Source organism: Oncorhynchus mykiss, chromosome 25, assembly GCF_057628025.1.
Source record: "Oncorhynchus mykiss isolate SJ-2025 chromosome 25, ASM5762802v1, whole genome shotgun sequence".
NCBI classification, from domain to species: domain Eukaryota; kingdom Metazoa; phylum Chordata; class Actinopteri; order Salmoniformes; family Salmonidae; genus Oncorhynchus; species Oncorhynchus mykiss.
In genome coordinates, this window is record NC_143046.1 from 76,046,902 (window position 1) to 76,073,541 (window position 26,640).

Sequence of the window (26,640 nt, forward strand, 5' to 3'; positions counted from 1 at the left end):
CGTCATTTTTTAAAATTAAAAAAGTCGACGATAAACTTTCACAAAACACTTCGAAATACTTTTGTAATCCAACTTTAGGTATTAGTAAACGTTTATAATCTATCAAAATGATTACAGGGCGATGTGTATTCAATAGCTCCTCGTCTTCAAATCAATGGCTGAAAATGTGCACTTCAAAACATCCTGGCGGAGACCGGAAGAAATGGAATCCAGTTAGTTGGATTTACCAACAAAAAACTCCCCGGATAATGACGACAATGGCGACATCGTGTGGAATCTGTAGGAATTGCATGCAGGTCCATAATTAATTTTGTGCCTTTTTAACAATCCATGAAAGTGACGCATGGATATTATTTTTAGCTTCCAGTGAGCAGTTTTTCTTGCGCTTTTCGATGAAACACACAATCTGTTATAGTCACAGCCGTGATTTAACCAGTTTTAGAAACTTCAGAGTGTTTTCTATCCACACATACTAATCATATGCATATACTATATTCCTAGCATGAGTAGCAGGACGCTGAAAAGTTGCGCGATTTTTAACAGAATGTTCGAAAAAGGAGGGGGTAGGATGAAGAGGTTTTAAAGCTTGATATTCCTTTTAATATCCTTTCCTTCAATATTACCAGGTAAGAGGTTTTAGGTTGTAGTTATTATAGGACTATTTCCCTCTATACCATTTGTATTTCATAGACCTTTGACTATTGGATGTTCTTATAGGCACTATAGTATTGCCAGCCTAATCTCAGGAGTTGATAGGCTTGAAGTCATAAACATTCTCGACTTCGGCGATGTCATTTACAAAATAGCCTGCAACACTCTACTCAACAAACTGGATGCAGTCTATCACAGTGCTGTCCGTTTTGTCACCAAAGCCCCATATACTACCCACCACTGCGACCTGTATGCTCTCGTTGGCTGGCCCTCGCTTCATACTCGTCACCAAACCCACTGGCTCCAGGTCATTTACAAGTCTCTGCTAGGTAAAGCCCCGCCTTCTCAGCTCACTGGTCACCATAGCAGCACCCACCGGTAGCATGCACTCCAGCAGGAATATCTTACTGGCCATCCCCAAAGCCAATTCTTCTTTCAGCCGCCTTTCCTTCCAGTTCTCTGCTGCCAATGACTGGAACGAACTGCAAAAATCACTGAAGCTGGAGACTCATATCTCCGTAACTAACTTTAAGCACCAGCTGTCAGAGCAGCTCACAGATCACTGCACCTGTACATAGCTCATCTGTAAATTAGTCCATCCAATCTACCTGATCCCCATACTGTATTTATGTATTTATCTTTCTCCTTTGCACCCCAGTATCTCTACTTGCACATTCATCTTTTGCACATTCTACCATTCCAGTGTTAAATTGCTATATTGTAATTACTTCGCCACCATGGCCCATTTATTGCCTTACCTCTCTTATCCTACCTCATTTGCACATGCTGTATATAGATTTTTCTACTGTATTATTGACTGTATGTTTTGTTTATTCCATGTGTAATTCTGTGTTGTTGTATGTGTCAAACTGCTTTGCTTTATCTTGGCCAGTTCGCAGTTGCAAATGAGAACTTGTTCTCAACTAGCCTACCTGGTTAAATAAAGGTGAACAAATAAAATTAACAGAGCTGTGCTTCGAGCATTGCGAAAAGCTGCTGGCAAACGCAGGAAAGTGCAGTTTGAATGAATGCTTAAGAGCTTGCTGCTGCCTACCACTGCTCAGTCAGACTGCTCTATCAAATATCAAATCATAGAGTTAATTATAATATAATAAACACACAGAAATACGAGCCTTGGGTCATTTAATATGGTAAAATCCAGAAACTATCATTTCGAAAACAAAACATTATTCTTTCAGTGAAATACGGAACTGTTCTGTATTTTATCGAAAGGGTTGCAACCGTAAGTCTTAATACTGCTGTTACATTGCACAACCTTCAAGGTTCTGTCATAATTACATGAAATTCTGGCAAATTAATTACGGTCGTTGTTAGAAAGAAATGGTCTTCACACAGTTCTCAACAAGCCAGGCGACACAAACTGTTGCATATACCCTGACTGTAATGGGGTCCTGTGTGTAGCTGGTGTAGAGAGTCAGGCGCAGGACAGCAGAAATGAGTAATCAACGTACTTTACTCAATAGACAAAAATACAAGGAAAATATACGAGCCCACAATAACGGACCGATTTACAAAGAACAATCACTCACAAACAAACATGGGGAACAGAGGGTTAAATAATAAACAGGTAATTGGGTGAGTGAAACCAGGTGTGTAAGACTAAGACAAAACAAATGGAAAATGAAAAGTGGATTGGCGGTGGCTAGAAGGCCGGTGACGTCAACCGCCGAACACCGCCCGAACAAGGAGAGGGACCGACTTTAGCAGAAGTCGTGACAGTACTCCCCCCACCCCCTTGATGCGCGGCTCCAGCAGCGCGCCGACACCGACCTCGGGGACAACCCGGAGAACGAGGCACAGGGCCGGGTGGAGACGGTGGAACTCCCGCAGCAACGAAGGGTCCAAAACGTCCTCCACTGGCACCCAGCATCTCTCCTCTGGACCGTACCCCTCCCACTCCACGAGGTACTGAAGGCCCCTCGCCCGACGCCTCGAGTCCAGGATGGCTCGAACAGCATACGCCGGAGCCCCTTCGATGTCCAGAGGGGGCAGAGGAACCTCCTGCACCTCAGACTCCTGGAGTGGACCAGCCACCACCGGCCTGAGGAAAGACACATGGAACGAGGGATTAATACAGTAATCTGGGGAACCTGTAATCTGTTTCATACCTCGTTCAGTCTCCTCAGGACTTTGAATGGCCGCGGGCCCAGCTTCCGGCAGGTCAGGCGGAGGGGCAGGTTTTGGGTCGAGAGCCAGACCCGGTCCCTTGGTGCGAACACCGAGGTCTCGCTACGGTGGTGGTCGGCGCTCGCCTTTTGCCGCCTCATGGCTCGTTGTAGGTGCACATGGGCGGCGTCCCAGGTCTCCTTCGAGCGCTTAAACCATTCGTCCACTGCAGGTGCTTCGATCTGGCTCTGATGCCATGGTGCCAGAACCAGCTGATACCCCAGTACGCACTGGAAAGGAAAGAAGTTAGTGGAGGTGTGGCGGAGTGAGTTTTGGGCCATCTCTGCCCAGGGGATGAATGCCGCCCACTCCCCGGCCGGTCCTGGCAATATGACCGCAGAAACTTACCCACATCCTGGTTTACTCTCTCCACCTGCCCGTTACTTTCGGGGTGAAAGCCTGAGGTGAGACTGACCGAGACCCCCAGACGTACCATGAACGCTCTCCAGACCCTGGACGTGAACTGGGGACCCCGATCAGAAACTATGTCCTCAGTTACCCTGTAGTGCCGGAAGATATGTGTAAACAGGGCCTCTGCAGTCTGTAGGGCCGTAGGGAGACCGGACAAAGGAAGTAGACGGCAAAACTTAGAAAAGCAATCCACAACGACCAGGATCGTGGTGTTGCCCTGTGAGGGAGGAAGATCCGTCAGGAAGTCCACCGACAGGTGCGACCATGGCCGTTGTGGAACGAGTAGGGGTTGTAACTTCCCTCTGGGCAGGTGCCTGGGAGCCTTGCACTGGGTGCACACTGAGCAGGAGGAAACATAAACCCTCACGTCCTTGGCCAAGGTGGACCACCATTATTTCCTACCAAGGCAAAGCACCGTCCGACCGATGCCAGGGTGACCAGAGGAGGGTGACGTGTGGGCCCAATAGATCAACCGGTCGCAGGCAGCAGACGGAACGTACAGGCGCCCAGCTGGACACTGGGGGGGAGTGGGCTCTGTGCGTAACACCCACCCGATGTCTGCGTCCAGCTCCCACACCACCGGTGCCATCAGGCAAGAGGCTGGAAGTATGGGAGTGTGATCTATGGACAGCTCCTCTGTGTCATGCACCTGGGACAGTGCGTCTGCCTTAGCGTTCTGGGAACCTGGTCTGTAGGATAGAGTGAAAACAAAACGTGTAAAAAAAATGGCCCACCTTGCCTGGCGAGGGTTCAGTCTCCTCGCCGCCCAGATATACTCCAGATTGCGGTGGTCAGTCCAGATGAGAACAGGGTGTTTATCCCCCTCAATCCAATGTCTCCATACCTTCAGAGCCTTGACAACAGCCAACAGCTCCCGGTCCCCCACATCATAGTTCCGCTCCGCCGGGCTGAGCTTCTTCGAAAAGAAAGCACAGGGGCGGAACTTTGGTGGTGTGCCCGAGCGCTGAGAGAGCGCTGAGAGAGCATAGCTCCTATCCCAGCCTCGGACACGTCCACCTCCACTATGAACGCCAAAGAGGGATCCGGATGAGCCGGCATGGGAGCCGAGTGAGGTAATGGGGCTGCTACCTGACCAAAACGCTGGATAAACCTCCGGTAGTAGTTGGCAAACCCTAAAAACCGCTGCACTTCCTTTACCGCGGTGGGATTCGGCCAATTACACACGGCTGAAATGCGGTCACTCTCCATCTCCACCCCTGAAGTGGAAATGCAGTACCCTAGGAAGGAGACGGACTGTTGGAAGAACAGACATTTCTTAGCCTTGACGTACAAGTCAAGCTCCAACAGTCGACCAAGCACCCTGCGCACCAGGGACACATACTCGGCCCGTGCAGGTCCCGGAAAATCTTGTCAACAAAGGCCTGGAAGACTGATGGAGCATTCATCAACCCGTACGGCATGATGAGGTACTCATAGTGCCTTGAGGTGGTACTAAATGCAGTCTTCCACTCATCCCCCTCCCTGATACGCAGTGAGCGCTCCTGAGATCCAATTTTATGAAGAAGCGCGCCCCGTGCATTTACTCGATCGCACTGGCGATGAGAGGCAGCTTGTAGCTATACCTCACTGTGATCTGATTGATCCCTCGATAGTCAATACACGGGCGCAAACCCACATCCTTCTTCTTCACAAAAAAGAAACTCGAGGAGGCAGGTGAAGTGCAGGGCCGAATGTATCTGATTCTGAGACATATGTTTCCATAGCCGCCATCTGTGACAGAGGATACACGTGACTCCTGGGAAGTGCAGCGTCTACCAGGAGATGTATTGCACAATCCCCCCATCGATGGGGTGGTAATTTATTCGACCTCTTCTTACAGAAGGCGAGAGCCAAATCAGCATATTCTGAGTGGATGCGCATGGTGGAGACTGGACTCTCCACCGTGGTCGCACCGATGGAAACCCCCACACACCTCCCTGAGCACTCTTGTGACCACCCCTTGAGAGCCTTTGTGTAACTTTCCAAAGGTGGGATCTTTTTGTGTTGGTAAAATTTTATTATGCAAGACATGTCGGTGGAAACGCTTTTATGTGCAAATACTTATATAATAACCATCATATTGTAGCGACCCGCACAGACAGCTGTGTGTTATGTGTTAGGCTAGTAGGTGGTTGTGTTGTACTTACCAGTACCCAGTGTTCGCGGGGTCCGACATGCCAATCAACCTGCTAGCTGCCAATCACGGGAATGCCTGGAATGTTCTGATGCCGGGCATCCTTGCAGTTGGCGGACTGGCGTGGATGGGGGTTGGGCAGGGGGATGGAGCATTGGAAGTTAAGACCAGGTTTAGCCTTTGTTCTCTCTCTTACGTCTGGCCTTCACAAGAGAAGGTTACGGTTGGCTTGTGGGGTATCTTTTGTTTATTTGGCGTGGGCTACGGCCAAACAGTAGCCTGTGTAAAGTTGGGTAATAAACCGTCAATTCGTAAACTCAACCCTCTGTCTGGACAATTGTTCCTTTATGATCTAGTCAGGTCGTTACAATATTAAAGTAAAGTTGGAGTCACGCCATGACATGTTGTGTGGTCCTCCCGGGAAAGCATGCAGTTTATTAGGCTACTGATTTTAAATAAATTATGATGAACTTCACATTGTGGTGATAAGTTTGATTCTCCTTATTCTGATGACATGATGATTGATGCTTGGCTGCCTTTTGACAAAAATACAAATAATGTCCATAATAAAATCATCATGTAGGCTGTTGTCTACTCACACTGTATCTGCGAACTGTTAATATAGACAAAGTAGATAGATTATTGTTATTTGTCAAATGGCAGCCAGGTGTCAATTATCATGTTACCAAAATAAGACCTTTGATAATTATGGGAAAGGAGCTAACTTTCACCACCCTGTGAAGTTCATCATAATTGATTTCATCTGTAGCCTAATAAACTGCATGTTTTCCTGATGAGTCATAGTGGGAGGACCACACAACATGTCATAGCGTAACTCCAAGTTAACTTTAATGGTTATTAATATTAGCGCATAAGTGTTTCCACCGCCATTTCTCACATGATTCATTTGACCAACAGTCTACCAAAACATGTTTCCATCAGTTCTGTCATGACTTTACCGTCAGTCCTGTCATGACTCAAACGTCATACTTGAATAAAATAGACCTTAATAGAAAGTCACCCAGTAAAATCCTACTTTAGTAAAAGTAAAAAAGTATTTGGTTTTAAATATACTTAAGTATCAAAAATATAAGTATGAATCTTTCAAAATTCCTTTTTTTTAAGCAAACCAGATAGCACGATTTTTTGAAATATTTACGGATACCCAGGGGTACACTCCAACACTCCCAAACAAAGCATTTGTGTTTAGGGAGTCCGCCAGATCAGATGCAGTAGGGATGACCAGGACTTTTCTCTTTAAGTGCGTGAATTGGACCGTTTTCCTGTCATACTAAGCATTCAAAATGTAACGACTACTTTTGGGTGTCAGGGAAAATGTACGGAGTATAAAGTCCATTATTTTTTTAGGAATATAGTGAAGTAAAACTTGCCAAATACCCCAAAAAACTGCTTAAGTAGTACTTTAAAGTATTTTTTACTTAAGTACTTTACACCACTGGTTAGTAGTAGCTAGGTTTCCATCCAATTTGGGATAGATTTTAATATGAATATTCTAAAATCTGCATAAAAGAATATGCGCATTTTCACACCAGAGATGTTTTTTCTGTCAAGCTTACTTTTTGCATATGCAATGTTGCGCGTGATGACAGTGCACATAAAAATAACTTTCCTGTGGTTAAATTCCCATGTACAGTATCAAATTAGAAATAGAAGTTTCCATGGCATTTTCAACTTTATTGAGGGTTTTGTCGCAAACTGTTGCGTTATATAGAAAATGTGCTCAGTTTGGTCTTGGCACATGCCCCCTAGCCAACATCTCGCGGGTAGGCTACCTATATTATGAAATTATTATGGATGAGAGCGATATTGTTTGTATTTGTCAAACTTCAGCCAAGCATCGATCATCATGTTCACAGAATAAGGCTTCGATATTTATGGGAAAGGAGCATCAAGCCCATCACCTTGCACTTTCACCACCCTGTGAAGTTCATCATCATTTATTTAATCTGGAGCCTAATAAACTGCATCGTTTCTCGAGTCATAGTAGGAGGACCACACAGCGTGACTCCAAATTTACTTCGATTTGATAGTTATTATATAAATATTTGCGCATAAAGGCGTTTCAACCACCATTTCTCACATAATTAATTTTACGGACACAAAAAGATCCATGTCGAACAAACAAATAGTCTGTAGTCATTTCTAAAATTGTACCGGCATTTCATGTTTTCCATCAGCCCAGTGCCGTTACTTTTTTCATGCATCAGGTAATTAATCCACATGACATGGCTGGATGGTAACGTGGTTAGTGATGTTCTTTTCTATACAGATTATCATACAAAGTGATTGCCTGATGTTATTCTGAACTGCCCAATACTCTTCTAATGCATTACAGTCACTTCAAACCATACTGTCTTCAGATTTAAATACTGTAAGACTGATTTTAAATAGACTGTCATAGCCAAATTAAAAAAGTAAAAGTGTGTGCAGACAGAGAATGCTGTCTGGTTTAAGCAGTTCATGTCGGTGGTATTTTGTGGACGTTGTTGGGTCTAATTTACAGTGCCTTCGGAAAGTATTCAGACCCCCTGACTTTTTCCACATTTTGTTACGTTACAGCCACATTATAAAATTGATTCAATTGTTGTTTCCCCCCTCATCAATCTACACACAATAACCCAATGACAAATGGTTTTTATTTGGATTTCATGTAATGGACATACACAAAATTGTCAAAATTGGTGAAGTGAAGTAAAAAAAAAAATACTTGTTTAAAAAAATAAATAAGGGAAAAGTGGTGCGTGCATATGTATTCACCCCCTTTGCTATGAAGCCCCTAAATAAGATCTGGTGCAACCAATTACCTTCAGAAGTCACAATTCGTTAAATAAAGTCCACCTGTCTGCAATATGTGTCACATGATCTCAGTAGATATACACCTGTTCTGAAATGCCCCAGAGTCTGTAACACCACTAAGCAAGGGGCACCATGAAGACCAAGGAGCTCTCCAAACAGGTCAAGGACGAAATTGTGGAGAAGTACAGATCGGGGTTGGGTTATAAAAAAATATATCCGTAACTTTGAGCACCATTAAATCCATTATTAAAAAATGTAAAGAACATGGCACGACAACAAACCTGCCAAGAGAGGGCTGCAAGGAGGGCATTAATCTGAGGCAACAAAGAGACCAATGGTAACCCTGAAGGAGCTGCAAAGCTCCACAGCGGAGATTGGAGTATCTGTCCATAGAACCACTTTAAGCCGTACACTCCACAGAGCTGGGCTTTATGGAAGAGTGGCCAGAAAAAAAGCCATTGCTTAAAGAAAAAATAAGCAAACACATGGTGTTCGCCAAAAGGCATGTGGGAAACTCCCCAAACATATGAAAGAAGGTACCCTTGTCAGATGAGACTTAAATTGAGCTTTTTGGCCATCAAGGATAAAGCTATGTCTGGCGCAAACCCAACACTTCCCATCACCCCGAAAACACCATCCCATGGTGGTGGCAGCATCCTGCTGTGGGGATGTTTTCATCAGCAGGGATTGGGAAACTGGTTGGAATTGAAGGAATGGCACTAAATACAGGGACATTCTTGAGGCAAACCTGTTTCAGTCTTCCAGAGATTTGAGACGGGGACAGAGGTTCACCTTCCAGCAGTACAATGACCCTAAGCATACTGCTATAGCAACGCTCAAATGGTTTAATGGAAAACATTTAAATGTTTTGGAATGGCCTAGTCAAGGCCCAGACTTCAATCCAATTGAGAATCTGTGGTATGACTTAAAGATTGCTGTACACCAGTGGAACCCATCCTAGTTGAAGGAGCTGAGCAGTTTTGCCATGAAGAAAGGTCAAAAATCCCAGTGGCTAGATGTGCCAAGCTTATAGAGACATACCCCAAGAGACTTGCAGCTGTAATTGCTGTGAAAGGTGGCTCTACAAAGTATTGACTTTGGGGGGGGTGAATAGTTATGTAAGCTCAAGTTTTCTGTTGTTTGTCTTATTTCTTGTTGTATTTCTGGTTGCATCTTCAAAGTGGTAGGCATGTTGTGTAAATGAAATGATACAACCCCCCCAAAATCTATTTTAATTCCAGGTTGTAAGGCAACAAAATATAAAAAATGTCAAGGGGTTGAATACTTTCCTCAAGCCACTGTAGCTCTGCTAATATTAGTAGTCTCTGTAGAACAACGACTAATTTATTCCCCAGACGAGCATGAATGGGACTATTTATAGTGTTGCACCCGAAAATACCCAGTTGGCTTCCCTCTGTATAAATAAAATATTCTCTGGCAGCTGTACAGTTATTAATGAATGTTTCTGTCCTTCTTTCCGCCCTGTCCTCCTTCCCTTCATCCCTCTTTCCCTCTCTGTCTCTCTGCAGCTGATTTGAGAACGGCCCGATCAACTATAGGATCTAGCTGTTATTCACCATGAACGTTGCGGTGTCTCCCATGGCCAGAGAGGCTGCCTCACCCATGATCACCTCCGTCACGCCCAGCTTTGAGGAGGAGGAGGCAGGCCCCAGCCTCAGCCAGGGTGGTCTCTGTAGAGAAGGGCTGGCCCAGGATAGGGACCCGGCCCGGAGGTATCAGAACCAGAAGCCCCCTCCCCTGCACACAGGGGCGGACTGGAAGGTGGTGCTGCACCTGCCTGAGATTGAGACGTGGCTGAGGGCCACCACTGACAGGGTCCGGGATCTCTCCCACTCTGTCCACCAGGACTCAGTCAACAAACACCTGGATGTACACCTAGTGCAGCTCAAGGTAAGAGGGACTAGACACTCTATAGGCTCTCATCGCATATTGTTATAATGATTATATTATGATTTCAAAGGGCCTAGTAGCAAAGAACTACCCGGTGCCCGTGATCACAAAGTGTCTCAGAATACAGCACTCGATGTCATAGGAAGGCCAAAAAGATCGTCAAGGACATTAACAGCCCGGGCCACTGCCTGTTCACCCCGCTATCATCCAGAAGGCGAGGTCAATACAGATGCATCCAAGCTGGGACCTAGAGACTGAAAAACAACTTCTATCTCAAGGCCGTCAGACTATTAAACAGCCATCAATAACGCAGAGAGGCTGCTGCCTACATGCAGACTTGAAATCATTGGCCACTTTAATAAATGGATCACTTGTCACTTTAAGAATGTTTACATATCTTGCATTACTCATCTCATATGTACAGTGGGGCAAAAAATGATCACAAGAACGGTGAGCAAAAATCCCAGAACCACATGGGGGGACGTAGTGAATGACCTGCAGAGAGCTAGGACCAAAGTAACAAAGCCTACCATCAGTAACACACTACGCCGCCAGGGACTCAAATCCTGCAGTGCCAGACGTGTCCCCCTGCTTAAGCCAGTACATGTCCAGGACCGTCTGAAATTTGCTAGACAGCATTTGGATGATCCAGAAGAAGATTGGGAGAATGTCATATGGTCAGATGAAACCAAAACATAACTTTTTGGTAAAAACTCAACTCGTCGTGTTTGGAGGACAAAGAATGCTGAGTTGCATTCAAAGAACACCATACCTACTGTGAAGCGTGGGGGTGGAAACATCATGCTTTTGGGCTGTTTTTCTGCAAAGTGACCAGGACGACTGATCCGTGTAAAGGAAAGAATGAATGGGGCCATGTATCGTGAGATTTTTTGTGAAAACATCCTTCCATCAGCAAGGGCATTGAAGATGAAACGTGGCTCTGTCTTTCAGCATGACAATGATCCCAAACACACCGCCCGGGCAACGAAGGAGTGGCTTCGTAAGAAGCATTTCAAGGTCCTGGAGTGGCCTAGCCAGTCTCCAGATCTCAACCCCATAGAAAATCTTTGGAGCGAGTTGAAAGTCCGTGTTGCCCAGCAACAGCCCCAAAACATCACTGCTCTAGAGGAGATCTGCATGGAGGAATGGGCCAAAATACCAGCAACAGTGTGTGAAAACCTTGTGAAGACTTACAGAAAACATTTGACCTCTGTCATTTCCAACAAAGGGTATATAACAAAGTATTGAGATAAACTTTTGTTATTGACCAAATACTTATTTTCCACGATACATCTGGATTTTTTTTTCTCATTTTGTCTGTCATAGTTGAAGTGTACCTATGATGAAAATTACAGGCCTCTCTCATCTTTTTAAGTGGGAGAACTTGCACAATTGGTGGCTGACTAAATACTTTTTTGCCCCACTGTATATACTGTACCTTATACCATCTATTGCGTCTTGCCTATGCCGCTCAGTCATCGCTCATCCATATATTTTTATGTACATATTCTTATTCCATCCCCTTACATTGTGTGTACAATGTAGTATTTGTGAATTTGTTAGATTACTTGTTAGATATTACTGCACTGTCGAAGCACAAGCATTTCACTACACTCGCAATAACATCTGTTAACCATGTGTATGTGAACAATAAAATTTGATATGATTTTGATTTGAATAGCAGCTCTAATCTACAAGTGGTTTTCCCTTTTCAATAAGATTATATTGACATGGCCTCCCGGGTGGCGCAGTGGTTAAGGGCGCTGTACTGCAGTGCCAGCTGTGCCATCAGAGTCCCTGGGTTCGCGCCCAGGCTCTGTCGTAACCGGCCGGTCCGTGGGGCGACGCACATTTGGCCTAGCGTCGTCCGGGTTAGGGAGGGCTTGGTCGGTAGGGATGTCCTTGGCTCATCGCGCACCAGCGACTCCTGTGGCGGGCTGGGCGCAGTGCGCGCTAACCAAGGTTGCCAGGTGCACGGTGTAGCCTCCAACACATTGGTGCGGCTGGCTTCCGGGTTGGATGCGTGCTGTGTTAAGAAGCAGTGCGGCTGGTTGGGTTGTGTATCGGAGGACGCATGACATTCAACCGTCGTCTCTCCCGAGCCCGTACGGGAGTTGTAGCGATGAGACAAGATAGTAGCAACAATTGGATACCACGAAATTGGGGAGAAAAAGGGGTAAAAAAAAAAAGATTATATTGACATGGAGTACCTGATGACAATCAGCACTCTCTGAGATCCTTTGTGAATATTGACCCATATTTGTTTTGGTCCTGAGGTCATTGTCATTGCCAGACAAGAGACAGCACAAACTGATCTGCTGGGACCAGCATAGCAAAGAACACCGTCAGATGCAGAATTGTCCAACATCAGATCCCAGTAATGACCCTGTAGGAGGAAGAGGTGATTAGATATAATGAGGGGAGCTGTACCTTCTCAGTAGCCTTGGAGCTGGACTGGTCTGTTGGTCTGACCAGCATAGCAAAGAACACCGTCAGATGCAGAATTGTCCAACATCAGATCCCAGTAATGACCCTGTAGGAGGAAGAGGTGATTAGATATAATGAGGGGAGCTGTACCTTCTCAGTAGCCTTGGAGCTGGACTGGTCTGTTGTTGTGACTTAGCGAGGTCTGCAGTCAGACTCAATGTTCAGGGTTTGTCCCAAATGGCAACCTAGTCCCTATATTGTGCAGATCTTTTGACCAGTGCTGATAGGGCTCTGGTCAAAAGCAGTGCATCATATAGTGAATAGGGTGCCATTTGGGACATAGCCTCGCATCAATGTTTAGAGAGAATCCATTCTCCCTCCCAACCCTAGTGCAGCAGTGCAGAGACCAGCCAGTCCAGGATATGAGTTGGCAGATAGCGGCTATTTTGAAGGTTTTACTTGCAATTATGGTGAATTGTGGTTGTTTTACAGTACCTACCTTAGTTGAATGAAGGTACATACTAAAATGTAAATGTAGACTACTGGGCTTAGTACTGTAGGCTGATGGGCTCAATTTCTGGGGGTACCTAGGGAGGTTCTCCCTTTAGACTGGCAGATGCGTGCGTGCGTGCGCGTGTGTGTACAAATGTCTACAGATCAAGCTGATGGGGTATCTATCTGGAGAAACTCTTCGCTCTATAGACTGGCTGATCAATCAGCTGATGGTCTTATTTTTTGTTAGAGGACAATGTTGAACCAGCCCTCAGTAGCCCTCTAATTAAAACAGGAAATGGAGGAACATAATTAGTTCAGCTGCAGCTACCATCAAGGCATTGGGAATGGCAGAATGTGTTTCCACAGCATTGGGATATGGGTCCTAGTCACTAAGAAGACGTAGAGTAGGAGTGCTGCAATCAGTTTTGCCTTTTAAATCATGATCAATAAGTGTCACGGAATTCTAGGAGTGGTGGGTGTAGAGTCAGGCGCAGAGAGCAATACTTCCAATGGATGCGTTTATTTCGCTTGGTCTAGCCAACAGGCAATGACCATAAATTAGGTATGTCTCCAAAAACCAGGAAATAACATACAACAAATTACGCAGGAGAAAAACAACTTCACCGCTGACAGTAGGAATAAGCCCGGCGGGCACTGTAAGTTTAAATAGACCATTGATGAACTAAAATAAGCAAATGTGGAAATCACTCAGCAGTGATGGATCCAAGAAGTCCTCCACCGGTACCCAGCACCTCTCCTCCGGACTGTACCCCTCCCAATCCACGAGGTACTGCAGGCTCCTCACCCGGCGTCTAGAGTCCAGGATGGAACGTACCGTGTATGCCGGGGGCCCCTCAATGTCCAGAGGGGGCGGAGGGACCTCTGGCACCTTACCTTCCTGCAGGGGACTGGTTACCACCGTCCTGAGGAGAGACACATGGGACGTACCTCGCCCATTCTCCTGGCCGGTCCTTGCAATACGACCGCAGAAACCTACCCACATCCTGGTTCCCTCTCTCTACCTGCTCATTGCTCTCGGGGTAAAAACCTGAGGTTAGGCTGATCGAGACCCCCAGATGCTCCATGAACGCCCTCCAAACCCCGGACATGAACTGGGGACCCCGATCAGAAACTATGTCCTCAGGCACCCCGTAGTGCCGGAAGACGTGGGTAAACAGGGCCTCCGCAGTCTGCAGGGCCGTAGGGAGACCGGAAACGAAAGGAGACGGCAGGACTTCGAAAACGACCAGGATCGTGGTGTTCCCCTGAGACGAGGGTAGGTCGGTGAGGAAGTCCACCGACAGATGTGACCAAGGCCGTTGTGGAATGGAAGGGGGCTGCCCTCTAGGCAGGTGTCTTACTTCCCTCTAGGTAGGTGTCTAGGAGCCTTACTCTGAGCGCACACTGAACTGGAGGAGACATAAAACCTCACGTCCTTAGCTAAAGTGGGCCACCAGTACCTTCCCCTAAGACTCCCTGCAACGTCCTCTCAATTCCCGGATGACCCGAGGAGGGTAGCGTGTGGGCCCACCGGATCAATTTGTCACGAACACCAAGCGGCACGTACTTCCGGCCCGCTGGACACTATGGTGGCATGGGTTCTAACCGTTACGCCCGCTCGATGTCCGTGTCCACCTCCCATATCACCGGTGCCACCAGACATGAGGCCGGACGTATGGGAGTCCTTAGTGTTACGGGAACCTGGTCTATAAGAGATGGTGAAACAAAATCTGGTTAAAAAAAATGGCCCACCTTGCCAGGATTCAGTCTCCTCGCTGCCTGGATGTACTCCAGATTGCGGTGGTCAGTCCAGATGAGAAAAGGGTGTTTAGCCCCCTCAAGCCAATGTCTCCACACCTTCAGAGCTTTTACCACAGCCAGCAACTCCCGGTCCGCCTCTGCTGACCACTGCAAACGCACCAGCCTACCCTTCAGCAGTGAGGTACTGGGAGCTGCCACCTGGCCAAAACCCCGGCTAAACCTCCAGTAGTAATTGGCAAACCCTCATTCTGCACCTCCTTTACCATGGTCGGAGTCGCCAATTACGCACGGCCACACAAATCACATTATCCTAATCTGTCTCTTTCTATGCTCCTTCTCTCAGCTGATATAGGGTATGACATATCTGTTATTTCTCTCAGTAAGTTTATTTTCCTCCTCCTTGCCTTTGTCTCCCTCAATCTATTTGAACCCACAACTTGACCAGCTGTAATGACCCCTGTAATCAATAGTATCAAATAACACAACGTGTCATTCTGTTGCCAGAGTGACTTCTTGGGACTTTCAGAATGACTGTGCCTGTTTGGATTCACTGGTGAAGTCTGCCATCTAGTGGGATTTGGTGGACATGTTACAATGTTATAATACTCACTGAATCATTTACATGTGAGTAATTTAGGAGACACTCTTATCCAGTAGTGTGTGTAACTCTCACAGTAGTGAGTTCATACAGTTTCATACTTTTTTTTTGTACTGGTCCCCCGTGGGAATCAAACCCACAACCCTGGCATTGCAAGCACCATGCTCTTACCAACTGAGCCACACCGGACCTTTTCATTTCAGTAGGTGGCTCTTTTAAAAGACAGACAGGCAATTGCCTTTGATTTAATTTAATTTGAGACTTTAAAAATGTTTCCTTTGAAATGGAATCCTGTATATCAATACATTGATTGTTACAGGCTGTTGATGCTGAAATGTTTGTGTGATCTCTCTCGATAATGACACACATCATGATGCCACAAGTATTCTCAGTGCATGTAGTTCTTATTCAGCCTATGGTCTTAAAGCAGTTTGTTTTTGGCATTGTGACCAATAGTCTGTTAAAAGTTCTGATGAAAGGGCTTTGTTCTAGCATCCATCCCCATCTCCATCCCATCCTGCCCTTGTCTAGTCTATTTTTAGGAGACCTGGGGCCCTCTTGTCGTAGTCATGGCCCGTATCCACAAAGCGTCTCAGAGTAGAAAATTGGTTGTGCTGAGAATAGAGCCATTTTACTTCTACTCTTATGGGTCAAAATAAAAGTGTTGCATGGAGCCTCTTTAATCATAAGAGTCACACCAAGTCGACAGATATTTAGGACAATGGTTCCCAAATTGTTTATACTTTTTTTAAAAGGAACTCAGTCTGGCTTTAAACTTACTCTTGAAAGTTGTAGTAGTAGAACAAGGTGAAATTTCGAAATTGGGTAGTGCGTAATCAATTCCTTTTGTCATGTTAGTCATTGCAAACCTTAGAGAACTGTTTATAACTTGTCAGAAATGTCTGGATCAACTAGCCCATGTCAGCTAATGTTTTTTATTTTATTTTTTAAGCCCATAGATATTATTGTCATTTTTAAGTCACTCAAATAGCACATGAATACACAGTAGACATTAGAGGTCGACCGATTATGATTTTTCAATGCCGATACGATACCGATTATTTGAGGACAAAAAAAAAAAGCAGATACCGATTAATCGGCCGATTTTTAAAAATGTATTTGTAACAATGACAATTACAACAATACTGAATGAACACTTATTTTAACTTAATATAATACATCAATCAAATCATTTTAGCCTCAAATAAATGAAACATGTTGAATTTGGTTTAAAGAATGCAAAAACAAAGTGTTGGAGAAGTAAAAGTGCAATATGTGCCATGTAAGAAAGCTAACGTTTAAGTTCCTTGCTCAGAACATGAGAACATATGAAAGCTGGTGGTTCCTTTTAATATGAGTCTTCAATATTCCCATAAGAAGTTTTAGGTTGTAGTTATTATAGGACTTATAGGACTATTTCTCTCTATACCATTTGTATTTCATATATTTTTGACTATTGGATGTTCTTATAGGCACTTTAGTATTGCCAGTGTAACAGTATAGCTTCCGTCCCTCTCCTCGCTCCTACCTGGGCTTGAACCAGGAACACAACGACAACAGCCACTCTCGAAGCAGCGTTACCCATGCAGAGCAAGGGGAACAACTACTCCAAGTCTCAGAGTGAGTGACGTTTGAAACGCTATTAGCTCGCACCCTGCTAACTAGCTAGCCATTTCACATCGGTTACACCAGCCAAATCTCGGGAGTTGATAGGCTTGAAGTCATAAACAGCAGACCTGCTGACAAAACGCACTAAAGTGCTGTTTGAATGAATGCTTATGAGCCTGCTGGTGCCTACCACCGCTCAGTCAGACTGCTCTATCAAATCATAGACTTAATTATAACATAATAACACACAGAAATGCGAGCCTTAGGTTATTCTTTCAGTGAAATACGGAACTGTTCCGTATTTCATCTAACGGGTGGCCTCCATCAGTCTAAATATTCCTGTTACATTGCACAACCTTCAATGTTATGTCATAATTACGTAAAATTCTGGCAAATTAGTTCGCAATGAGCCAGGCGGCCCAAACTGTTGCATATACCCTGACTCTGCGTGCAATGAACGCAAGAGAAGTGACAATTTTACCTAGTTAATATTGCCTGCCAACCTGAATTTCTTTTAGCTAAATATGCAGGTTTAAAAATATATACTTCTGTGTATTGATTTTAAGAAAGGCATTGGTGTTTATGGTTAGGTACATGTTGGAGCAACGACAGTCCCTTTTCACGAATACGCACTGCATCGATTATATGCAACGCAGGACACGCTAGATAAACTAGTGATATCATCAACCATGTGTAGTTAACTAGTGATTATGATTGATTAAGTTTAATGCTAGCTAGTAACTTACCTTGGCTTCTTACTGCATTCGAGTAACAGGCGGGCTCCTCGTGAGGCAGGTGGTTAGAGCGTTGGACTAGTTAACCGTAAGATTGCCAGATTGAATCCCTGAGCTGACAAGGTCAAAATCTGTCGTTCTGCCTCTGAACAAGGCAGTTAACCCACCGTTCCTAGGCCGTCATTGAAAAAAAGAATGTGTTCTTAACTGACTTTCCTAGTAAAATAAGATTAGGTGTAAAAAAAATAATCATAATTTAAATCGGCGTCCAAAATTACAGATCTCCGATTGTTATGAAAACTTGAAATCAGCCCTAATTAATCGGCCATTCTGATTAATCGGTCGACCTCTAGTAGACATGGCAAAATGTTTAGCATTGCAAGAAAATTTGCTATAAAACTGTACAATTTTATTTACACCCCATGACAAAATGTATAAAATTGCATGAAATAAGCTTTCTCTCCAACAACAAGTGGGGTGTGAACAGTTTTTTATGAACAGTGCCCATAGGAATTGACGTGGTGCGGAAACGCTCGGGATGTTCCCCAATGCTGGAAGGGGGGCCTGAGTGAAAGTTTAGGAACCCCTAATTTAGGACACCCGAGCTGTCTTAAAACCAGTTAAGAGTTACCAGCAGGTGTCTTTATTACAGTTTTTCTCAATTGATAAAACACAATTTCTGATACCTTGGTCCATTTCCTGAAAACATTAAACACAAAACCTCATCTTCAAGCACTATTTACATAACCTCTGACTCCTCTCGCAAAATGAAACATTCACCTCAAAACAGTTTTACCTGTGTTCAAAATCAAACACTGCTCTCAAATCATAAACAAAGTGATCAAAATGATATACACTCTCAAGTAAACTCTCAGTAAACAATACACTGAAAAATAGAAAACACATTGTTCAAAACATACAATTCTCAGGGAGAAGTACATTTTTAATCTAAAAAAAATTCATATTTTTCCATCATTGTCTTTTGATGAACGAAAACATGTTCTATCATAGTAGCTCAAAATTGATCAGAAATTACTACTCTGCTTTGCTCTTTGCAATTTTGTTTTTTGTTCTTCCTCCTCCTTGTACCCATATTTTTACAGTACTGTACCCTGCATCTCACAAACTTGTCCTTTGTCTCTGTGATACTGTAATTCTTGTTCTTTGTTGATATGAACCTGCAACCAGTCAAAATCTATGCAGGGTACAGGGTACAGTACTGTAAAATAGGGGTACAAGGAGGAGGAAGAACAAAAAAACAAATTGCAAAGAGCAAAGCAGAGTAGTAATTTCTGATCAATTTTGAGCTACTATGATAGAACATGTTTTCGTTCATCAAAAGACAATGATGGAAAAATATGAATTTTTTTTTTAGATTAAAAATGTACTTCTCCCTGAGAATTGTATGTTTTGAACAATGTGAGGTGAGTGAGGGAGTGAGGGAGATAAGTGTTTCCAGTTTCAGAGATTTTTGTAGTTCGTTCCAGTCATTGGCAGCAGAGAACTGGAAGGAAAGGCGGCCAAATTAAGAATTGGCATTGGGGGTGACCAGAGAGATATACCTGCTGGAGCGCGTGCTACAGGTGGGTGCTTCTATGGTGACCAGTGAGCTGAGATAAGGGGGGACTTTACCTAGCAGGGTCTTGTAGATGACCTGGAGCCAGTGGGTTTGGCGATGAGTATGAAGCGAGGGCCAGCCAACGAGAGCGTACAGGTCGCAGTGGTGGGTAGTATATGTGGCTTTGGTGACAAAAAAGATGGCACTGTGATAGACTTCATCCAATTTATTGAGTAGGGTATTGGAGGCTATTTTGTAAATGACATCGCCGAAGTCGAGGATCGGTAGGATGGTCAGTTTTACGAGGGTATGTTTGGCAGCATGAGTAAAGGATGCTTTGTTGCAAAATAGGAAGACAATTCTAGATTTAACTTTGGATTGGAGATGTTTGGTGTGAGTCTGGAAGGAGAGTTTACAGTCTAACCACAAACCTAGGTATTTGTAGTTGTTCACATATTCTAAGTCAGAACCGTCCAGAGTAGTGATGTTGGACGGGTGGGCAGGTGCAGGCAGCGATCGGTTGAAGAGCATGCATTTAGTTTTACTTGAATTTAAGAGCAATTGGAGGCCAGGAAAGGAGAGTTGTATGGCATTGAAGCTTGCCTGGAGGGTTGTTAACACAGTGTCCAAAGAAGGGCCAGAAGTATACAGAATGGTGTCGTCTGCGTAGAGGTGGATCAGAGACTCACCAGCAGCAAGAGCGACATCATTGATGTATACAGAGAAGAGAGTCGGTCCAAGAATTGAACCCTGTGGCACTCCCATAGAGACTGCCAGAGGCCCGGACAACAGGCCCTCCGATTTGACACACTGAACTCTATCAGAGAAGTAGTTGGTGAACCAGGCGAGGCAATCATTTGAAAAACCAAGGCTATCGAGTCTGCCGATGAGGATGTGGTGATTGACAGAGTCGAAAGCCTTGGCCAGGTCAATGAATACAGGTGCACAGTATTGTCTCTTATCGATGGCGTTTATGATGTCGTTTGGGACCTTGAGCGTGGCTGAGGTGCATCCATGACCAGCTCGGAAACCAGATTGCATAGCGGAGAAGGTACGGTGGGATTCAAAATGGTCTGTGATATGTTTGTTAACTTGGCTTTCGAAGACCTTAGAAAGGCAGGGTAGGATAAATATAGGTCTGTAGCAGTTTGGGTCAAGAGTGTAGCAGTTTGGGTCAAGAGTGTCCCCCCCTTTGAAGAGGGGGATGACCGCAGCTGCTTTCCAATCTATAGGAATCTCAGACGACACGAAAGAGAGGTTGAACAGGCTAGTAATAGGGGTTACAACAATTTCGGCAGATAATTTTAGAAAGAAATGGTCCAGATTGTCTAGCCCGGCTGATTTGTAGGGGTCCAGATTTTGCAGCTCTTTCAGAACATCAGCTATCTGGATTTGGGAGAAGGAGAAATGGGGAAAGCTTGGGGGGTACAGTGCTGTTGACCGGGGTAGGGGTAGCCAGATGGAAAGCATGGCCAGCCATAGAAAAATGCTTATTGAAATTCTCAATAGTGGATTTATCGGTGGTGACAGTGTTTCCTATCGTCAGTGCAGTGGGCAGCTGGGAGGAAGTGTTCTTATGACCCAAAACTTTTTTGAGTTTGTGTTGCAGGAAGCAACACAAAGTTGCATATCACGGGGGCTGTTCGATGCTAATGCAGAACGCTATAGGATGTTTTTTTGTTGGTTAAGGGCAGTCAGGTCTGGGGAGAACCAAGGGCTATATCTGTTCCTGGTTCTAAATTTCTTGAATTGGGCATGCTTATTTAAGATAGTGAGGAAGGCTTTTTTTTTAAATAACCAGGCATCCTCTACTGACGGGATGAGCTCAATATCCTTCCAGGAAACCCAGGCCAGGTCGATTAGAAAGGCCTGCTCGCTGAAGTGTTTCAGGGAGCGTTTGACAGTGATGAGTGGAGGTCATTTGACCGCTGACCCATTACGGATGCAGGCAATGAGGCAGTGATCACTGAGATCTTGGTTGAAAACAGCAGAGTTGTATTTAGAGGGCAAGTTGGTTAGGATGATATCTATGAGTGTGCCCGTGTTTATGGCTTTGGGGTGGTACTTGGTAGGTTCATTGATCATTTGTGTGAGATTGAGGGCATCAAGCTTAGATTGTAGGATGGCTGGGGTGTTAAGCATGTTCCAGTTTAGGTCGCCTAGCAGCACGAGCTCTGAAGATAGATGGGGGGCAATCAGTTCACATATGGTGTCCAGAGCACAGCTGGGGGCAGAGGGTGGTCTATAGCAGGCGGCAACAGTGAGAGACTTGCTTTTAGAGAGGTGGATTTTTAAGAGTAGAAGTTCAAATTGTTTGGGTTCAGACCTGGATAGTAGGACAGAACTCTGCAGTGTATCTTTGAAGTAGATTGCCGTTCTATCTTGTCTGAAAATGTTGTAGTAAAGGATGGAGAATTCAGAAGTTTTGGTGGTCTTCCTAAGCCAGGATTCAGACACGGCTAGAACATCCGGGTTGGCAGAGTGTGCTAAAGCAGTGAATAAAACAAACTTAGGGAGGAGGCTTCTAATGTTAACATGCATGAAACCAAGGCTATTACGGTTACAGAAGTCATCAAAAGAGAGCGCCTGGGGAATAGGAGTGGAGCTAGGCACTGCACGGCCTGGATTCACCTCTACATCACCAGAGGAACAGAGGAGGAGTAGGATAAGGTATTGAGTGATGATGAGAGAGAAATTGTCTCTAGAAACATAATTGAAACCAGGTGATGTCATCGCATGTGTGGGTGGTGGAACTGAAAGGTTGGGTAAGGTATAATGAGCAGGGCTAGAGGCTCTACAGTGAAATAAGTCAACACTAACCAGAACAGCAATGGACAAGGCATATTGACATTAAGGAGAGGCATGCTTAGCCGAGTGATCGTAAGGGTCCAGTGAGTAGTGAGGTTTGTTGGGGTCACAGCGATTCAGACAGCTAGCCGGGCCATCGGTAGCAAGCTAGCATAGGATAGTGGTCTGTTTTTAGCCAACTCGTGCATTTCCGTCGGTAGATTAGTGGGGTTCTGTGTGGTAGAGGGGATCAATCCAATTGGCAAAATAGATATAGTTATAGTGACCCAAGAACATTTTTCCGATAGACCTACTCAGATAGCAGCCGATAAGACAGCTAACGATTAGCGGGCCGCAGATGGGAGTTCAGGTAACATCGTGACAGAGGGGCCAGTTGGATAACTCCCTCGGGCAGATAACGTTGGTTGTCCAGTCGTGAAGGCCCGGTGGGGCTCCGCATCTGCAGTAAAACGGGTCCGGATAGGTGATCAGACAAGGAGTGGCTGATGGAACTCTTCAGCTGGCTAGCTCCGGAATAATTGTTTGCTCCGGGATCGACGTAAGCAGGATACACGGATAGCAGCTAGCTAGCTGCGAGATCCAGGTGTAAATGTCCAGAGCTTGCGGTTGAAATCCAGGGATATGGAGAGAAAAATAGGTCCGGTATGTTCTGGTCTGACTCGTGTTGTACAATACTGGCGATAGCTTTTCGAGCTAAAGGATAGCTGATGACCACAAACCGTGGTTAGCTGAATAGTAACGTTAGCCAGTAAACTGGCTAGCTTCTGGCTAGCTTCTACTGTGGATTTCAGGATTTGAGGTAAATAATACATTTTTTTTAAATTGGTGAGTCGGGTTGCAGGAGAGAGTTTTGAAGTTGAGTTTAGCTGTAATAGTTTAGCTGTAATTGAGTTAGCCTGTAATAAGTAAATGGGGCAGATTTGATGACTGAGATATGAACTGAGTAAGGAACCCATGTTTTGTTGTTGTTTTAGTGTCCAAACCCCAAGTGTGTAAGTGGAATGCCGAGGACTGTTCAGTGTGATTACACAGGCAGCCTATAGCTACTTTGTCTGAAACGTGTATGTTGGTATGATCAGCTCGTATAAAAATGATCGATACAAACTTGAAACCACTGATCATGACAATTTATCCCATGGGATGAAACTCATTGACAGCAGTTGTGAGTAGCCTGATTGTCCATTCAATATTGTCCATTATACTTTGACCTGTCCTGTTTTTAAGGATATGTTTGTTAACATGTCAGTGCATTTTGTATTTGATTGGAGCGCCATTTAGGTTAGGCTATTTGATCTGAGAAACCTGCAAGTTTCCGTCTTATTACATTGTCATACACTTTATCTCTAGACTGTAGGCTACAGAAAAGGCCACAAAGTCTTTCTACCGTATGCTATATCTGCTACGTGATTTATGTTAAGATTATTTTTTTTGACGGAATGTTGGTGGAGCGCCGCAGCGATGCGTCTCTCCAACAGCACCCTAGAGAGGCTTGCTGGGAATGGACAAGATAAATGTTTTGCGCCCCTGGCTGTGAGAAAGAGGGGACTTTTTATCACAGGGCGACAGGGTTGGGGGGTAACAGATTACATTACAAAAAAACGTTATCTGTAATCCGTTACATTACCAGCAAAAATATTGCAATCAGATTACGGATACTTTTGAAAAAATAGATTACTTTGAGGATTACTTTTAATTCAGAAAGGATGTTCGCGAAAAAAAGCTTTGACACTTCTCTGTTTTCTCAATGACATTCAAAACCGCATTGAGAAAAGGCGCAAGTTTAAGTTTGTTCCACCTGAGCGAGTCTGACCACAAGTCAGAGACCAGTATGATGACACACCAGATGTGTTTGATGGATCGCGAGAAAAGAGCATGAATAGGTTTTTGTAGGCTACAGTCCAAGCTATGTCTTCCAATGGTGCGACTGCTGTCGGCATCCAAAGATTAATCAACTTGAATAAACGGTAAGGACGACAGCAGTGGTGTACTGTAGTCTACGGCGTTACGGACGTCACTTATTAGTCTACAGTTGAAGTCGGAAGTTTACATACACTTAGGTTAGAGTCATTAAAACTAGTTTTTAAACCACTACACACATTTCTTGTTAACAAACTATAGTTTTGGCAAGTTGATTAGGACATCTACTTTGTGAATGACAAGTAATTTTTCAAACAATTGTTTACAAACAGATTATTTAATTTATAATTCACTGTATCACAATTCCAGTGGGTCAGAAGTTTACATACACTAAGTTGACTGTGCCTTTAAACAGCTTGGAACATTCCCGAAAATGATGTCATGGCTTCAGAAGCTTCTGATAGGCTAATTTACATAATTTGAGTTATTTAGAGGTGTACCTATGGATGTATTTCGATGCCTACCATTCTCAGTGCCTCTTTGCTTGACATCATGGGAAAATCTAAATAAATCAGCCAAGACCTCCACAAAAATTGTAGACCTCCACAAGTCCTTTTTATCCTTGGGAGCAATTTCCAAATGCCTGAAGGTACCACGTTCATCTGTACAACAATAGTACTGTCACGGTCGTCCTCCTCTTCATCTGTCGAGGAGAGGCAAGAAGGATAGGAGGACCAAAATGCAGCGAAGGTATGTGTTCATGATGAATATTTAATAAAAGAAAGCACTGAATACAAACTATACAAAAACAATAAACAAATAACGACCGTGAAGCTATAAATGATACCTGTGCTGACACAAGCAACTAACATAGACAATCACCCACAAACAAACAGTGAAACCCAGGCTACCTAAGTATGATTCTCAATCAGAGACAACTAATGACACCTGCCTCTGATTGAGAACCATACTAGGCCGAAACATACAAATCCCCAAATCATAGAAAAACAAACATAGACTGCCCACCCCAACTCATGCCCTGACCATACTAAATAAATACAAAACAAAGGAAAAAAAGGTCAGAACGTGACAGTACCCCCCCCCCCCCCCCCCCCCCCCCCCCCCCAAAGGTGCGGACTCTGGCCGCAAAACCTTAACCTATAGGGGAGGGTCTGGGTGGGCGTCTTTCCGCGGTGGCGGCTCTGGTGCGGGACGTGGACCCCACTTCACCATAGTCTTTGTCCGCCTCCGTGGCTTCCTAACCACGGCGACCTTTCTAAATGACCCCACTGGACAGAGGGCGGCTCGGGACAGAGGGGCGGCTCGGGACAGAGGGGCGGCTCGGGACATATGGGCAGCTCGGGACAGAGGGGCAGCTCGGGACAGAGGGGCAGCCCTGTACTGGCTGACGACTCTGGCAGATCCTGGCTGACTGGCGGCTCTGGCGGATCCTGGCTGACTGGCGGCTCCTTGCAGACTGGCGGCACTGGCGGCTCCTTGCAGACTGGCGGCACTGGCGGCTCCTTGCACACTGGCGGCACTGGCGGCTCCTTACACACTGGCGGCACTGGCGGCTCCTTGCACACTGGCGGCACTGGCGGCTCCTTGCACACTGGCGGCTCTGATGGCGCTGGGCAGACGGGTAGCTCAGGCGGCGCTGGGCAGACTGGAGACTCCAGCAGCGCTGGAGAGGAGGAAAGCTCTGGCAGCGCTGGATGGAGGAGCTCTGGCGCCTCTGGACTGAGGGGCGGAAGCTCTGGCAGCACCGGACAGGCGGGAACACCTGTAGGGAGGAGACAGAGAGACAGCCTGGTGCGTGGGGCTGCCACCGGACCCACCAGGCTGGGGAGACCTCCAGGAGGCTTGGTGTTAGGAGGAGGCACCTGAAGGACCGGGCTGTGGGGGAGCACTGGAGCTCTGGTGCGCAGCCTTGGCACCACTCCCCCAGGCTGGATGACTACTCTACCCCGGACCCTCCAGAGTGCAGGCACAGGTTGAACCGGGCTGTGGGTAAGCACGGGAGATCTAGTGCCTACTACGCGCACCTCTCCCTTAGGCTCCACTCCCACATTTGCCTGGCATGAGCGGAGCGCAGGCATAGGACAAACTGCACCCTCTCAGCGCCCCGCAGAGCCGGCGCAGGATACCCTGGACCAAAACTGCGTACCGGTGACCAGACACGCTGAGCAGGCACCATACGCCCTGGCTCGATGCCCACACTCGCATGACACTTTCGGGGGGCTGCCCTATAGCGCACCGGGCTATGGGCACGTACTGTCGACACCGTGCGCTTAACCGCATAACACGGTGCCTGACCAGTAACGCGCTGCTTATAATAAGCACGAGGAGTGAGCTCAGGTCTGCTACCTGGCTTAGCCCCACACCTCGTGTGCCTCCCCCAAAATGTTTTTGGGGCTGCCTCTCGTACCTGTCGCGCTGCCGGGCTGCCTCCTCATATCGCCGCCGCTCAGCTTTCGCTGCCTCCAGCTCTGCTTTGGGGCGGCGATATTCTCCAGCCTGTGCCCAGGGTCCCTCTCCGTTCAATATCTCCTCCCATGTCAAGGAGTCCTGTGATGCTGGCCGCTGTTGTTGCTGCTGCTGTCGTCGCTGTCTTTTACCACGCCGCTTGGTCCTTGGTTGGTGGGTGATTCTGTCACGGTCGTCCTCCTCTTCATCTGAAGAG

The 26,640-nt window shown here is 45.7% G+C and overlaps 1 protein-coding gene across 1 annotated transcript in view; it reads left to right on the forward strand.

The window, feature by feature from the left end:
* The window catches only part of LOC110505775 (A-kinase anchor protein 6), a 234,487-nt gene that overhangs the window by 24,029 nt on the left and 183,818 nt on the right, over positions 1–26,640 (forward strand). Inside the window, exon 2 of the mRNA XM_090221110.1 lies at positions 9,730–10,111. Coding sequence (XP_090077236.1) covers positions 9,779–10,111 — 333 coding nt within the window. The 5' untranslated portion in view covers positions 9,730–9,778. The remainder of the gene's footprint in view (positions 1–9,729; positions 10,112–26,640) is intronic.